At 41.8% G+C, this 17,864-nt stretch overlaps 1 protein-coding gene across 2 annotated transcripts in view; it reads right to left on the reverse strand.

Annotated features, from left to right (window-relative positions):
• LOC123787606 (transmembrane 9 superfamily member 2-like) overlaps window positions 1-17,864 on the reverse strand; it is a 71,306-nt gene that overhangs the window by 25,001 nt on the left and 28,441 nt on the right. For both annotated transcript variants that reach the window (XM_045790410.2, XM_087859403.1), the window contains exons 8-12: window positions 8,303-8,382; window positions 5,249-5,357; window positions 4,464-4,596; window positions 3,272-3,391; window positions 3,013-3,070 (exon numbers count right to left, since the gene is read on the reverse strand). In XM_045790410.2, the coding sequence (XP_045646366.1) occupies window positions 3,013-3,070; window positions 3,272-3,391; window positions 4,464-4,596; window positions 5,249-5,357; window positions 8,303-8,382 (500 nt within the window). The remainder of the gene's footprint in view (window positions 1-3,012; window positions 3,071-3,271; window positions 3,392-4,463; window positions 4,597-5,248; window positions 5,358-8,302; window positions 8,383-17,864) is intronic.

The raw sequence follows: 17,864 nt of genomic DNA on the forward strand, positions 1-17,864 counted from the left end.
TCAAAGAGATGCCTGAACCCCTATGTTCATTGCAGCATTATTCACAACGCGCTCAAGGCCTGGTAACTAGGAAGCGGCAGAACTGGGAAATGAACTGCTATGTGTGTGTAGAGCGTAGGGTATGTGTGCATGGGAGCGCGCGCGTGCGTGCGTGTGTGTGTGTGTGTGTGTCTGACTCTAAAGCCTGTGCTTGTAGCTTCTATGACTACCTCTCCACTTCAATATATGATTATGAGTTGTTGTTATTGTTGTTTATAATGAAATTATTTAAAAATAGGTGGGGTGCCTGGGTGGGTCAGTCAGTTAAGCATCTGACTCTTGATATCAACTCAGATCTTGATCTCAGGGCGTGGAGCCTACTTAAAAAAGTAATAATAATAAAACTAAAATAAAAATAGGTAACACATGCATATGGTACACGACGCAAAAGGTTAAAAAAAAGAGTGAAAAGTAAGTCTGATATAAATAGTCTCCTTCACACTCCTGTCCCCCAGCCACCCAAAAACCCACCCAGGACGCAGCCACCATTATGTAAATTTGCTTTTCAAATTTAAATTTGTTTTTTACTTTTACAAAACTGTGGCTTGAGACTGCGTCATTTCATAGTCCATGTAAACCTGAGCCATGTTATTATGGATTTCTACTCAAATTTTTAAATTTTTCTGTGTAAAACAGCCTTCAAAATTAATCCCATAGAAAACATGATGAAAACAGCTCCTAGTGCATCGTGAATGCTAATGCTTTTCAGACATTAATTGTTTAATTTGGCTAATCAAGCTTAGTGATACGGTATATTCTAATTCTTTTACATCTTCTCTTTCAATGATGTGACTTCTTTTTGCAATAAGATGGAACATCTGTGTGATGAAAAATGGGCCATTATTATTCATCTTGAGCCACGAAGGCAGGGATTCAGGGGCAATTTGTATTTATTTCCTCTATAGTGCCTAGCATAATGCCTTAAATATAGTAAAAACAAAAACAAAACAAAACAAAAAAGACCACAATAAGTCTGTTGAATGAGTAACTAAATAATGCAGAGAATAGTGAATGGCTTATTGACTGGCTCCCGCATGTAATATCTCTTGTATTACAATCCAGTATAATGACTTTTGCACAATGGCACTTCATTGCCAAATTTATTCAGTTTTAGATTCATCTGAGTCTTGAACTTGAAGCAACAACTATCTGAAGTATTGTCAAGGACATCGCTTTCTTACAGAAATGTAAGAAAGCATTCACCTCAGAAAAGACCACCCATTCTAGTTCCCTTGAAAAGAGTTATAGGAAAAGCAGATGGCTCTATTCAAGGTGGGGAAGGGGAGGGGGGTTGTATTGTCCTTATTTTAAATAAGTCAAAAATTCTGAGCTTCCTGGATTTGATGTGCAAACTTGTAACGTTCAATCCTTTCAATGATCTAATCTTTTTTTCCCCTGGACTTTTGAGAGAAGCCAGCCACATGGAGATGAACGGTTATGGGTCTACAGAACACATCACAGCATTGTATGATTTACTGCATGACATGCATTCACAGAGCATTAGTACCACATCGGCTCTCACTGTGTCACTAATCAGAATATAACATAACTGAATTTACCATGTTTAACTTTCACTATAGGACCTCTTCCACCATTGTGACATACTCCTAGCATCACGGACGTGAGAACTTCGTAACAAATAGGAATTAAAGTACCACATGACAATTAAGATATAATCCACTACTTTTTCCTTAAAAAAAAAAAAAACGAAACCGTCCTTCATAACGTATCAAGGAAAGAGTATTAGAAATGAAACGTGCTATGGACTGCATGGTGTCCTCCCCCACAATTCATATGTTGAAGCCCTAATCCATAATGAAATGGTATTTGGAGGTGAGGCCTTTGGGAGGTGATTCAGCTTAGATGAGGTCATGAGAGTAGGGCCTTCATGATGAGATCGGTGCCTTTATGAGAAGAGACACGAGAGTTCACCGTCTCTGCCTGTCATGTGAGGAAACAGTAAGAAGGCAGTCATCTGCAAGCCTGGAAGACAGCTCTCGCCAGGACCCGACCTTGTTGGTGCCCTGATCTCCAACATCCTTGCCTCCAGAACAGTGAGAAATCAAATTTCTATTGTTTAAACACCCCCCACACACACATCCCGGTCTATGGCATTTTGTTATGGTAGCCCAGGCTAACTAAGGAGATGAAACCCAAAGTGCTGGGTGCCCAGGCGGCTGGCTCGGTCAGTGAAATGTCTGCCTTCAGCTCAGGTCATGATCCCAGGGTCCTGGGATCGAGTCCTGCATCGGGCTCTCCCTCTACCCCTCCTCCCACTCGTTCTCTCAATCTCTCTCTCTCTCAAATAAATAAATAAAATATTTAAAAAGAAGAATTCCAACAAAATCTTAATAAAAAAAAAAAAGAAATCCAAAGTCAGCACTTCATCAGCGAGGCTCAATGGGAAGAGCCCTGGACGGGATGTAGGGGGGACATTCGCTTATGTATAGCCTGGGCTCTGTCACTGACTTCCGATGTGACCTCGAACACTTGCTCCCTGGCTTGGCCACCAATCCCACCACTGTGCAGCCCTGTCCGCTCCCACTGGGACAATGACTCTACATGGGAACTGCAGTCACTAATGATACCCCAGGAACTAGGGGAGACAGGAAGAAAGGATCACGGAAGCCAGTGACTAGGGGAAAAACACAAGGTAGTACGGAAATTGCCATTCTAACATGATCTATAATGCAAGCTATATAACCGAGATGCGCATTTATGAAATCTGCTTCCGAACCAAAGATCAAAATCGAATACAGTGGCTCCACGGCCATCTCTTTGTGCTAGAGGTTACGATGTACAAAAAGATGAAAGCAATGCAGATACCGCAGAGAGAGAATGCTGGCACTACAGAAAACACAGTGGTCACTCATCTCCTTTCTCCTCCTCATTATCGCGCACAGTGATTTTTTCCAAGATGAAGTCTAAGCAAGAGTATAATTGTGTAGAGAAAAGAGAACGAGCAATACTAACCTAGGACATAATAGTGCTGTCAGCAAAAAATTTGACTTCCAGTTAACACCTTTAAGTGCTGAGGAAGGAAAAGACAGAAATAGTTACGGTGGCAACTCATTTAGTCCACTTTACAAGTACTTTATACCCAGGGCCCAATTACATGTTGATAGGCCGGCAAAAATGCCCCATGCAATTTTTAAATGTTTTCTTTTACGGCCTTTTAATTTCTACGTTTAATACACCAACTAACTGGAATGATAACAGTTGCAATACTTACTCTTATACATTCTAGCAGACACATATCCAGCAGGGGTTCCCAGGAGGACCCATAACACGACGGCACAGGTCATTAAGGCCCCCCGATTGGCGGGGGAAAGAAAACCAAAGCAAGCTAGAACTAAAGGTACAAAACAGAAATATCAAAGCAGTGACAATAAAGCCTCAGCAGCACACAAGACTTTATAATAAATTAAAGACCCGCTTATTAAGACACATTACGTGTAACAGCACACGGGGAAATTCTGTGGTGTGACGACTCAAGTGACACTGTGAATGACTGTTATTCACTTAGCTAATGACAATTTTTTCTTAACAAAAAGGTGTGATTTTCAATACCGGGCAAATGAAGTCAGTTTCCAAGTGGGGTCTAGTCTTTAATCTCACTGTTTAAATCAAGATTAAACAAACGAACTCCCCCACCCCTACTCCAGGATCACTCCCTAAACAGCAAATCATTTTTCCCCACAAAAATTCCCTTCTGCTTCCTTTTATTCAAGGGGAGGAATAAAAAGAAAAATCAAAGTGAGACTTGGTCTCAGGAAAATACAACCTTAAAAGCTGAATTTTGAAATTATCACTGATACGTGAGACACCTAATAAGCCTTTTTTCTTTCTTTCCTTCTTTCTTTCTTTTGTTCTTTCTTTCTTTCTTTTTCTTTCTTTTTTTTTTTCCAATAGCTTGTTTATGAAAATCACCACTCTGGCTATCAAAACCTGACAAGCTCCATTTTTACTTTATAGAAGAAGGCAGCCAGGGTTTATCAGTCATTGTAAGACTACTGAAGATGCCATTGTGTTTATACATTTAAAGACCAGCACCTCGGCCGGCCATAGCATTTCAAAATGCTAGTTGTTAATTATGAATTCCCTTAGTCCATGTTAAATATGCTTCTACCCACATGCTGGTTTTCAAGAAAGCATCTATTTTGCAAAGCGACGAATATGTGTATTGGACATTACAATAAATTTTTCAGAACTGAAAAAGCCATGAAAGGTCCCTGACGTAGGAACATATTCAGACCCCTACCCTTAATTTGAGAAGATGGAAATGTAAGTGCTATAAAACATACATTTTCTTAAACTTCAGGGTATTTTCAAAGTCCTTGCGTGCACATGGGTCAAAATGTAACATACGTCAGGAGTTGACTAAGAGTGTTTAAGGTGACACTTATTGATCTGGGCCTACTCACACAAGGTAATAAACGTCATAATCAAAACTTGTATTCCTTGACCCAGGAAAGCTGACAGCAGCATTCTATTCCTTGGAGGTCTGAACACATCCCCATGAACCAGCTTCCAACCGAAGTCCTCCTGGATCTCTTCCTGCATATGAGAAAGTCTTTGGTAAACACACGCTATGACAGAAAGTTACCTAAACTCTGAAAGTTAGATGAAAATGAATTTCCCTCTAAAAATAGATTAACTGGCAACCAATAGCTCATTTTGGATACAGCAGGTCTCTGGAAGCTGTGTCGCTCCCTTACTCGAGTAAGAGGGCACACACCTGGCTTAATTTCATGAAGAAAGCAAAATGATTTCACATATGGAAGGAATTCAACCAATTTTATAGATATTTAAAATTTACCAATATGCAAATGATTATGAGTCAAAACAGCATAAATGGGATAAAACTAAATTTAACCTAAATGATAGCATTTTGCAATGTTTGGTATATTTATCTCATGCTCCAAATGAATGAAAACCTTAAATAATAATATTCTGAAAGTTCAGAAACATATAAAAAGGAATAGAACCAGAGTGGATAACAAATCCTTCTCTAATAAGCTTACTTGTACTTTTTAAAAATCTACACAACTCCATAATTTCTGATTTGGTATAATAGGCAAAACAACTAGACCTTGAAAATATGCTGTATTCAAGGTATTACATACTCCAAGTACAAATATAACATTGACAACTGGGCAGCGTAGGCATTCAAATACGTGCTGAATCAAATATGTGCGTTTTTACTTACAGAAAAACTCGCCTGATTATATCTGATAATATCCTTATGGAGAGTTCTTAATAGAATCATAGCCACCATCCCAGACAAGAACAGCACGATAACAAAGGAATTCATAATACTAGAAAATTTAAGGAAGAAAAGAGAAGTTAAATCTCAAGTTCCTTATTTGAACAATGAAAAGAAAATGTGTGTACGTATAAAAGACAGACATGCAAATTATCATTATGTTCATCAGTTTTCCAAGGTGAAGCTTAGATCAAATAAAGCAATAGAAGCAACACTATTCTTAAGGTGATTTTAGAATTTTTTTTAAGAGTACATTCCCAAAAAGAAGCAAGGAGAAGTAACAGAAACTCAGTTCCAGAGCAAGCAACTGAGTACGAAAGTTCAGGAGTCAAGATTGAACTAATGGCTGACTGACTTCTTAGCTGATAGGCCAAGGTTGTAGTCTTTTTATCATTCTACGAGTTTCAGGGTAATGACCCCATGGACAACTTACCTACCAGCTCTTACTGTTACTAAAACTAAAACTTAAAAATTATCCCCAAATCAAAACCAGTACCTGTGGCATGCCACCACCCAGCCAAACCCAGACCCGTCAACAAAGTTTCACCAGAACCTATGAAAAGTCCAGCACTGTTTTAGAAAGATGCCAATAAGATGATTGATGTCTGTGGCTGCCAGAGGGGAGGTGGTGGGGGGAATGGGCAAAGCAGGTGAAGGGGAGTGGGAGGTGCAGGCTTCCAGTTTATGGAATGAGTAAGTCAAGGGATGAGAGGCACAGCATAGGGAATATAGTCAGTGGTACTGTAATGGCGCTGTATGGGGACAGATGGCAGCCACACTTGTGGGGAGCACGGCAGAACGTATAGACTTGCTGAATCACCACGTTGTACACCTGAAACTAGTGTAACATTGTGTGTCAACTAGCCTTTCTGATATAAATAAATAAATAATAAATAAATAAATAAATAAGCCAGTCAGCCAGCCCTGGGGATGAAAAGTACAGAACAGGGAATATAGTTAATAATACTGTAATAACTGTATATGGTGACAGATGGTAACTACACCTATCATGATAAGCATCTTGCAAAGTACAGGATTGTCAAATCGCTATGCTGTACACCTGAAACTAATAATATTGTATGTCAACTAGACTTCAATTGAAAATTTTTAAAAAGATGATTGATGTCGAAGGGTCTGTTAAATGTCGTGAGTAAATCAGCTCATGACAGAAACTAAAGTACATTCCTCATTACACTATAAATATCACTACTACTAGAGATTAACCCCCACAGTGTATCCAGAGGCCCTTTGCTTTCACAATTCCTTTGGAGAAACCATTTACACAAATTTTATCTGAAGAGACTGCTGGGGGTGTAACAAAATGGGACCTGGACAGTTGCCCAAACAAAACTCTGTGGAAAAGCTATGATACGATCATAATAATGAAGAAGAGAAGGAGGAGGGAGAGCAGGAATAGAAGAAGGAACAAGTCTAGAAAAATAGGAGTGGGGGATGCTATTCTCACTTTTTTTTTAAGATTCATTTATCTAGAGAGAGAGAGAGAGAGAATGCATGCAAGGGGTAAGGGCAGAGGGAGAAGGAGAGAGAGAATCTCCAGCAGACTCCCACTGAGTATGGAGCCCAATGCAGGGCTCAATCTCATGACCCTGAGATCATGACCTGAGCCACAACCAAGGGTCAGACACTCACCAACTGCACCACCCAGGTGCCCCGCTCTTCTCACTTTAAAGGCAATGGTAATATAAGGAAAATCATCACCTCAAAAGACCATACTCAGAATCACACCTTTCCTTACTTTCATTTTTACTTTTATAGTCTTCTTCCACCCCAAATTGAGCTAACACCCTGCCCCTCCCTCAGTACTTGGCCTAACCATCACGTTGTCAGCTGGTCCAGCCCTCCGTCTCAGGTTGAAACTTCTAATGCTGTGGTCTGGCCCTGTTGACGACTCCTGAGGAATCCAGCACCTCCCCCTGAATCCACTAGAACGTAGTAAGCTTCATGGGAGCAGAAGCCCGTGTGCCTCCTTCACACTGTCTCAGAACCCAGCAGAGTACCCGGCCGCCCAACAAGGACTGGCAAGAACACCAGGGGAATGAGCGGCCCTTCACTCCCTGATCGTATCTCCACACAGTCCTCTCCGTTATCTGACCTGCTGAGGGAACATCCCCTTGAAGAGTTTTGGTTTCTCATCCCTTCACCTTCTTCCTGGCCCTCTTCCCAGTCTTTGAGACATCCCAACTTTTCTCCACCCCAGCTGGTTACTGCTTTGCCCACTCTCCGGTTCACTCAGACTTTCTGAACCCACAAACACAAGTCTCTATTCTGTTTTCCTTTAATCTCTTGTGTCCTGTCCACTTCTGCTGTCATCCCCTGTCCACTTCCCACCTCAGTATTCTTTGCAAGAAGCGTAGTCCCTCTGACATCTCAAGCTGCTCTTTCCCTTCAGCATAAACGTCTGTATATTTAAGACACATCTTCCTTTTTTACTTTTTCTTTGGGTATGTGGGGGGGGATGGAGAGGGGAAACTAGACACAGACTAAGAAAAAATGTCACTCAAGATCATCTCTGGTAACAAAATAATTTTTAAAAATATATATGTACAGGGACGCCTGGGTGGCTCAGTCAGTTAAGCCTCCGACTCTTGATTTGGGCTCAGGTCATGATCTCGAGGTTCTGGGATGGAGCCCTGCATGGGGCTCCATGCTCAGTGGGGAGTCTGCTTAACATTCTCTCTCTCTCCCTCTCCCTTTGCCCCTCCCCCTGCTCCCGCTCTCCCTCTAAAATAAATAAAACCTTTAAAAATATACAAATATGTATATATAATACAAATATATATTTACATTTCCCCCCCTTAAGCTAGGTATTCTTTGTTTCATAAAGTATACTTACGTAGGGGCGCCTGGCTGGCTCAGTTGGAAGAGCACGTGACTCTTGATCTCGGGGTCATGAGTTCAAGCCCCACACTGCGGGTAGAGATTACTAAAAAAAAATAAATAAACTGAAAAATAAAAAAATAAAACTAAAGTACTTACCTAAACCACTGAATGTTGGTATGAGGCATGGACTCCAAAATGTAATCCCATCTAGATGCCCACTTGATGCTTTTGTTTTCCTAAAAACAAAAATACACAATTATATGACCAAACTTACACTGACCTTTTGCTGGTTATAATCCTAAAACAGACAGAAAGTTATTCTGCATGTGCTTTCTCCATTTCTTTACTACTAACTTCATGGAATAATGAGATGTACCCTGGCATTTTTATCTAATTTTTATTAACTGATATTCTTCTTCATTTCAGGAAGGCACTAGGAAGAAAGTAATTTTAGGTTGCTGCTGTTCACCAGAGGTAGCAACCTTTTTTAAAAAAACAGACTATCTAGGGGCGCCTGAGTGGCTCAGTCAATTAAGCTTCTGACTTCGGCTCAGGTCATGATCTCAGGGTCCTGGGATCGAACCCTGAGATGGGCTCTACACTCAGCAGGGAGTCTGCTTGTCCCTCTGCCCCTCCCCTTACCTGTGTGTGTTCTCTCTCTCTCAAATAAATAAAATTTGAAAAATAAAACGGACTATCTATTTATTTGCTTAAAAAGTCATCTCTACACCCAACGTGGGGCTCAAACTCACAACCCCGAGATCAAGTCCCATGCTCTTCTGACTGAGCCAGCCAGGCACCCCTACGTTTTTATATGTTAAGTATTTTGAGATGTAGTAGCAACAAGTTTATAAAAGATGTTTTGTTTTCAAATATTGTAATTTTCAATACTGAATAAACCACAAGAAAATATAGTTACCAGTCACGCTGTTTCTGCTGATGCGTGATCAAACTCAAACCGTCAGTAGCTTTCTTGCAAAATAGCCGCAGTGGATGAAGATCTTAACTGGTAACCCCCATAAACACTTACACCATTAATTCAGAGTAATCACCCCTCAGATCAATAATACAGTCTTAGCGAAAGGAAAATGCTGGTACAAATTGACCAAGTAATGTTTGAAATTACTTATTTAAAATTGGGTGTTTGTAAGACAAAATCAGAGAGGGAGACAAACCATAAGAGACTCTTAACTCTAGGAAACAAACTGAGGGTTGCTGGAGGGAAGGGGGTGGGCTAACGGGGTGATGGGCATTAAGGAGGGCAGGTGATAGAATGAGCACTGGGTGTTATATAAGACTGATGAATCACTGACCTCTACCTCTGAAACCAATAATACATTATATGTTAATTACTTGAATTTAAATAAAAAACAAAATAAAATAAAAGTAGGTGTTTGTTAGGTGTTTTTTTCTGAAGTTTAAAGTTAGAGTATGGAGAAACTCAATGTGCACTGCTTTTTTTTTTCTTTTCTTTTTACAAGTAGCCTTCACACCCAACATGGGGCTTGAACTCACGACCGTGAGATCAAGAACTGCATGTTCTACTGACTGAGCCTGTCAAGTGCCCCTAATATGTACTGCTTTAAAAAAAAAAAAACCCAAGAGGCACCTGGCTGGTTCAGTTGGTAGAACATGCATGCGACGCTTGATCTCAGGGTTGCGAGTTCGAGCCCCACATTGGGTATGGAGCCTACTTAAATAAAAATTTAAAAAATTCAAATGATAGATTTTAATTGGGTTCTAATTCTACGGTGGATTTTAGTTAAAACCTGATGACCAGGAGATCTTGGTTACCATCACCAGTGATGAGGCAGGTTGATTGACATCACGGGCCTCGTAACGAGCAGCATCACCTGTGCCACGTAATCTCTGCCATGAATCATCAGACCCAGATTAATGGTCATCCTGCAGATTGTAAAGTCTTTACTCCACAAACATGTCAAGGACGTGAAAGACCGAGAAAGACAGAAGAACCAGTCTGGACTGGAGCTCACAAACGAAACAACACATACTCCCAGGTAGGATCTCAAACCACAAAGGGGAAAAGTGACATTGTTGGCCAGGTGGCGACATGCGAACGGATGGATGTGGACCGGATGGTCATGTGATACCAATGCAGATTCCTGATTTGGAGAGTTCTATGGAGGGATAGGCTATGCTAGTAGGAAAGGGATCTTGTTCAGGGTAAAGACTCTGGAGGGTTTAGGGGTGATGGGACACCTAGCTCTTCTAAGATTCAGAGAAACACTAATGCTGATGGACACAAGAGAAGGGTAAACAATGCAGCACATGAGTAAAAGGGTAACAATTGGGGCATCTGATGAAAAGGATTACGGGAGTTCTTTGTAGTGTTCTGGCAATCTTTCTGTAATCCGAAACTGTTTCAAAATAAATTATTATTTAAAACCTATAAGAAGGGGCGCCTGGGTGGCTCGGTCGGTTAAGCCTTTGGCTCAGATCATGATTTCAGGGTCCTGGGATCAAGCTCTGCATCAGGCTCCCTGCTCCCCCCCCGGGGGGGGGGCTGCTTCTCCCTCTCCCTCTGCCTGCCACTCCCCCTACTTGTGCTCTCTCTGTCAAACGAATAAAATCTTTAAGAAAATAAAAATAAAATAAAACCTATAAGGAAATAAGAATTTATAGACAAATCAAGGGATAAATATTCATTGCATAAAAGCATGTATCTTAGCCATTCTATTAAAATATTGTTTCCATAGTAAAATGTGATTTAATTTGTAAAAATTAGAATTACAGACATCTTCTTTACCAGCCTATCCATTGCCTTAAGCAAGTTAACTCATAGCAAGTCTTTCAAAAAGGAGAGATACTTTCACATATGCATCCTGAAGTTTGGATTTTAAATACAAAGAGAGTCCAGAAAAATCTGCAGTTGGCAAACCTAACAGTTTTTGCACCAAACATTGCCATCTGCTGGAAATAACAGACCATAACACATATTACTCTTCCCTAAGGAAATAAACTATTTTTAAAAATCCTAAGGCACATTTGAGAACAAAATGACAAATGCAGACAGATAACTAAGTGGTGGAACCTATTTCCTTAATCCACTGAAAACTAAGGAATTAGTCTGCTTCTTTCCATGCCAGAGTTTCAGTCTTTTCTAAGACATAGCAATTCTCCTAAGACCATATGAGGTGAGCAAGTCCTTAATGTTCATACTGGAGGCATGAGAAGCAAAGGTAGAAACACACACAGGACTTCTTGAGTCCTGACAGTGTCCCACGATGGATCTCACTCAATAAATATTCAGGCAGGGGCTGGGAGAATCAAATGGGCAGCCAGCCAGGGCTTCCTCTAGTCCAGATGTTTTCAACATGGGGAGCAGCACCCCCTAGGGGACAGAATGAAAATATGTAGGGATGCTCCGGGTGTTCACAGCATAGAATGCGAGACCTCGCACAGGGCCCTGGGAGACCAGCACAGCAACGAACTGAGAAAAACTTAACAAATGAGCCATCCTATGTGGCGCGACGGAAAGACTGCTCAGGATTAAGATCTGTGGGGCGCCTGGGTGGCTCAGTCGGTTAAGTGTCTGCCTTCAGCTCAAGTCATGATCTCAGGGTCCTGGGTTCGAGTGCCGCATGGGTCTCTCTGCTCAGCAGGAGCCTGCTTCTCCCTCTGCCCCTCCCCCTGCTCATGCTTTGTCTGTCACAAATAAATAAAATCTTGAAAAATAAGTAACATTTTTTAAAAGTTATGATCCGTGCCTAGATTCTAATCCCATTTTACAGATAAAATATTTTTACACGTTTTTCATATACATTGACTTTTTCAAGGACTGCAACTACCATGTAAATTGAGGGAAAACAGTATTATGTTCGATTTGAAACTTTTTTTTTCTTTTTATTTGACAGAGCGAAAGCACAAGCAGGGGGATCGGCAGGCAGAAGGAGAGGGAGAAGCAGGCTCCCCACTGAGCAGGGAGCCCGATGCGGGGCTGGATCCCAGGCCCCTGAGACCATGACCTGAGCCGAAGGCAGCCGCTTAACCCACTGAGCCACCCAGGTGCCCCTTGAAACTTTTTTTTTTTTTACAGTTTTTCTTTTTTCAGGTAATCTCTCTGCCCAACATGGGGCTCGAGCTCACAAGCCCAAGATCGAGAGTGGCATGTTCTACCGACTGAGCCAGCCGGGCGCCCCTCGTTTGAAACTTGACCAAAACTGATCAGCATTTCTGAAAATCATGCCGTCATTTGGAAATACGGCGCACTCGAGCTACCTGTGTACAATGTTCTCTTCTTCATCTGCATCCACAGCTGTCACATTTACAGTGATTATACACATCGGTGCACACATCTGACAGGGGCTGAAATATATACTGAACTACGCGTTATTTTATTAGAAGTTATTTTCTTTTTGTTTATTTTATATTGTAGTTAGGGTGTTATGCTGATGTTTACTGAAACTACTTGTATAGACAGGTTTAATCATCTGTATCTGTAAATATGAATTCACAGTAGCAAAGGGAGACTACAAAAACATTTGCTACGAAAATAGGACATCAGGGGCGCCTAGGCGGCTCAGTCGGTTGAGCGTGTCTGACTCTCGGTTTCGGCTCGGCTCACGATCTCAGGGTTGTGGGATTGAGCCCCCATGTGGGGCTCCGAGCTCAGAGCAGTCTGCTTCCCCCCTCCCACCCCCCCCAAACCACCACCTCCAAACACGAGCACAGGTGCTATCTCTCAAATAAATAAAATCTTTTAAATAGATAAATAAATAAAAGAGGACATCAGTGTGATAGGGTTGAGAACTGTTGATCCGTTTCAACTCTCTCATTTTATTATGGGGAAACTGAAGTCCAGAGAGGAAAATGAACTTGCTCAAGGTCACAGTATGAGCTTGAGGCAAGAGAGCGCCAAAATACCAAAACTTCCCGCTTCTCAAATCAGGTAGTGGCCCATGCACCCTACAAATCAAGAATATATTTTGGAGGAAAAAGAGCAATGCTATAAATGTGGCTAGGGTCCCAGGCTAGCCCACAAATAAAGCTTATATAAGTCACATACATAGCTAAAAGTATTGGGGTTAGAAAGAAACCAAAAAAACATTTGGTTGGTGGTATAAAAACAATAAGTTTCTGAAATAAAAGTATTGGGAATAGAAATACCTTAGCCTGGCACTTAAGTCCATTCAAAATCTGGCCCTTGTGGTTGTTTCTAACCTTTCTACCAATACTATATAAACGATTAAAGTCTAGAGTGTTAGACTGAATCTTTTTGGCCTTTACAGACCACCACCTAACGCCTGGCACATAAAGTGCATTTAATGTCCTTTGATGAACAGATAAGCAAATGAAAACAATTTTGTTTCAATTGGACACTTGTTTGCTGTTCCCCACAGACACCATGTACAACCTTACCCAGAAAGCCCTACCTCAGCTCTCCAAATTCCTAAAATCCGGGTCTCTTAATTCAGTCCATTGGCCTTCCCATAATGCCTCACACACCTCTGTCCCTTCTATCCAAATCACACACAGCATCCTTAGAAGCCCAGCTCAAGGCCCCTCTCTTATAAAGCCGTCTTGGACAATTCACCCATCGTCATTCCTTCCCATTTTAAAGTCACACCGTGTATTTTAGAGGCTGCATTAAGAGCCTGGACTCTCTAGTCAAACTAATCTTGGTTTATAATCCTTTACAGTTGTGACCTTGGGCAAGTGACTTTCCCTCTCTCACTCTCGGTTTTATTTTCTATAAATGGAGATTTAAAATAGTACCTGCTTTCAGAGGACTATTGTGAGAAATGAAGTTAAAGCAAGTACTTTATAAAAATTCCCATGCCAGGCCTATAATAGGCACTCGATAAATATTTGTCATATAAATGGATGAATAAAAGGTCTTCACTCGGATGTTAATCTTTACGACCCATCCTTCAGTAACTTCTGAACAAATTTGCTATATAAACTCCCAACTTTATACCCATTTGGGAACATGAATCCTTTTCTGAAAACATAAAGTGCACACGATGCTTCACTAAAAAAACAAAAAGACAGAATTTTTTAAACTAAAAAGTATATTGCCTCTGGACCTTTCTGTAGCTAGTAGCTGCCTGAGCAGGGGCTCAGGCCCACAGTCTCAGCCGGCGACCACGGGCTCTGCTTCCCAACAGCAGCTTGCAGGTGGCTGTAGAGGAGGTACAAGGAGGTCTAAGGTGAAGGAGGAAGGCCAGGAGGAGGGAGGTCACAGCCCAGGTGGCTGAGGAGTCCCAGCTGCTGCGTGGCACTGACATCTGTAAGTGGCTTGACACGCGCATCAAGTTTGGCTTCCTGTCCATGTCCCCCTGGCCCCATCCCCGTGTTAGGATTGTGTGTACCCCTCCCCCGCAGACCCCAAGAATGACTTTGTGGGCCAGAGGTACATGGAAGGCTTCCGCACTCTGTACGAGGGGGAGACAGTGTAGTTCACCCAACCAAGGGCCTGGAATCCATCCATGTCACAGGACCTGGTGGGATCTTCTGTCCTGGGAGCGAGGAGCAGCAAAAAGGGGGAAAACATGTGGAAGCACAGACCAAAGGGGAAACTCCCAGGAAATGTGGAGGTCTAGATCTTTACCAAGATGGCGGCCCCTAGTCACCTAAGGCTATTCAGCACCTGAAATGTGGCTGGTCCTGAGTGAGAGGAGTTGTAAGTGTAACACATATGCTGGATTTCAAAGACTTGGTACAAGATAAAAGAACATAAGGTATTTCTTTACCAAAACAAGTGCTATACCAAAAAACGGCATCCTAGTTAATGTGTCTCTCACAGGGGTACGGCTTATCAGTGCTGACACTACGTGTATGCTACGGTTGAACAAGTAAGTCAACATAGTGTAGACGATAGAGGCCAGGTTTCTCAGTGTCAGAGAAAGAAGTTACTAACGAGCAAGGGGAGAGGGCTAGACCGAACACTGCAGTACTGAGTTACAGTCCGAGGTACTGGTATGAACTCGTGCGCACTTACTTCCTCACCCACCCGCTCAATTTTATATTTTCCCCTCTGCAATTAACAAGTCATCTGCGGGGTGAGAGTAACCAGTTTCCTCAATACTCATTCACCTCCAATTTTAACATCCATTGATAACATTGACCTGAATTGATTATTTAACTGGAGGGTGAAAAAGAGTGGTTTTCAAATCCAAACTCAATTTCCACTTCAAATAGTCATGACCACTGGAGCATTTCCACAAATGATGATGTCAACCCAGTGAGTTGACAAAATCCTTCATAAGCCATAATGCAGTTTATTTTATATTACAGTTAGCAATGTATGAAGCTTTGTTCCTTATTTGTCCACTGAAAGTTCAAGCTGTGTCATAGGTTCAATAAGATTTTGTGAGCTACTCCAAGATGCAACAAGCATGTACACTTGGGACACCCAAAGTGACATCCACGATGCAACATAAATTGTACTCCAGAAGAATTCTCCAGAGCCAATTATAGCTGTAAAATGCTGGGTTAGACTCAGTCAAATGGTTTCTCTATTAGGAGACTTTTTAAAATAAAGATTATATTTATTTATTTGAGAGAGAGAGAGAGAATGAGCCAGAGCACGAGCAGGAGGAGGGGGAGAGGCAGAGGGAGAAGCAGACTCCCCGCTGAGCAAGGAGCCCGAAGCAAGACTCAATCCCAGGACCCTGAGATCATGACCTGAGCCGAAGCCGGACGCTTAACTGACCGAGCCACCCAGGCACCCTAGGAGAATTTTAATATTTTACTAATGTGCTTTATGAAGCTAAGAAAGGAAGTAGTAGAAAGTAGCATTTTCCAAACTTGTTGGACTAGTGTTCTAGGGAATGCACTTTGGGAAATATTGATGTGTCTCATTATCATTGGGTTAAAAAAAAAAAAAGCCTTTTTCAACTAAAGACAATAAAATGAACAGCGCCAGAGCTATACAATGCCACTCTTCCTGACACCCTCCCCCACCTACAACAGCAACGTTCTGGTGCTCAGATCGAGGTGTGGTATGAGCTACCGTGGTGTGAGCCACATGAATCACATGCTCCTATACCCGCAAGAAAGAAACGTTGTGTGTCTACTCCAGGCTAGGCCCCGTGCTCAGCGGTCTATGTTAGCTCACATATCCCTGATAGTGATCACTGGAGGTAACGATTTTATGACCATTTTACAGATTAGGAAAAAAGAGGCGCCGAGTACGCTGCCCAAGGTCACACAGCTCGTAAATTCAAACTCGGACATGTCTGGTTTTTTCCATCGTGCCACTTCTTGAAGCCGAGGGCCTTCTAAGCACCCTAAATGAGCTTCAGCGGGAGAGGGAGATAATTCCCTCCTCTGGAAGAGCTTCCAGGATGGAGACCTGTTAAGAAACAAGGGGTGGAGCCCTAACCCCGAATAAGGCGATTCCCCAAACCCCCCCCCCCCCCGTTTGGTATAGCTACATCCGAACTTGTACTTCGGCTTCGCATAGCCACGGTTGCTTCCTGACGGGCGGACAGTCCACTAGCACCATACCATTGTAGGCTCCTGGTATGAATCTCAACTTTAATTTAGACGGGTTCTCCCTTGGCTTTTACCGTAAACAGGGAAGTGCCTACATTTAATTTTTTTAAAAAAAATTTTTAAATAGGTTCCACACCCTATGTGGGGCTTGAACTCACAACCCTGAGATTAAGAGTCGCCTGTTCTACCGACTGAGCCAGCCAGGCGCCTCCCCCCTACATTTAAATGAATAAGAGATAAAAATATGTAGAAGGGCTTCAGTTCTTTGATCAACTTCTGATAGTAGCTTACACTCTTAATAATATTCTCCATCACTGAGGAAAGTTTATTTTAATTTCTTTGGGGTGTATTTCACTCCTTCCCCCAGATTACACTCCTGCATCTCACCCGCAGATCAGGCGGCTGACTGAACTATACTTACTGGACTAGTAAATTGCCTGTTTTTACCAATTGCACTTTGGGTGAACTGCAGGATGTAGGATCAAGTAATCCTGACCTCTAGCTGGATGATTCAAAGTACACACACATTTCCAACAAAAACGTTTCTCATTTTCTTTACAGTAACTCCATGGACAGAAAATATAACAGCCCTTTCATATAGCAAGCCAGAATGGTAGAGTAGAAAAGCTGTGAGTCCGGGGGCCAGGCAGACCTGAGTTTGAATATCACTTCCACCTCCTGCCAGCTATGATCCTGAGAAAATTACTTCATCTTGCTGGGCTTCAGGATCCTCTTTTATAAAATGGATATAACCACATAGGGGCTACATAGGGACAAAAGCAAGGCATCCCCAACTCGAAATTGCTTTCAGAATGAGATTAGGAAAAAATCGTGTTGTAATGGCTGTCAGGCCATCTATAGAAATGACACAAACTGAGCACAATTTGTAAATATTTGAAGAAATTTGAGACCTAATCCCAAATAATGTGATTAGGGTTTGGTCTCAAGAGAGCACATCTAAAGCTTTAAGAAATAAGCCTTTTATACAAAAACAAGTATGATCAAAGCAGAATAAAAAATATGAGATACAGTCTTTAAAAAAAACTAAAAAGAGAAATGTGTAGATCTAGATATAGTCGTAAAAGGTTTTCTTTATAAAAGGAAAGCCCCAAAGTTAATCTTTTGGTGAAGTACCTCTAATACTGTCCAGGGCTGAGTCCCTAACCCATGAATATAAACATTTGGTCCATGGGCAAGCAGAGCTCCAGAGTGCCATGAATATCATCTTTTCATAGCCATTTCCCTTTGCTCTGGGGTC

Source organism: Ursus americanus, chromosome X (assembly GCF_024610735.1).
Source record: "Ursus americanus isolate L20-20 chromosome X, mUrsAme1.1.p, whole genome shotgun sequence".
Taxonomy (NCBI): Eukaryota; Metazoa; Chordata; class Mammalia; order Carnivora; family Ursidae; genus Ursus; species Ursus americanus.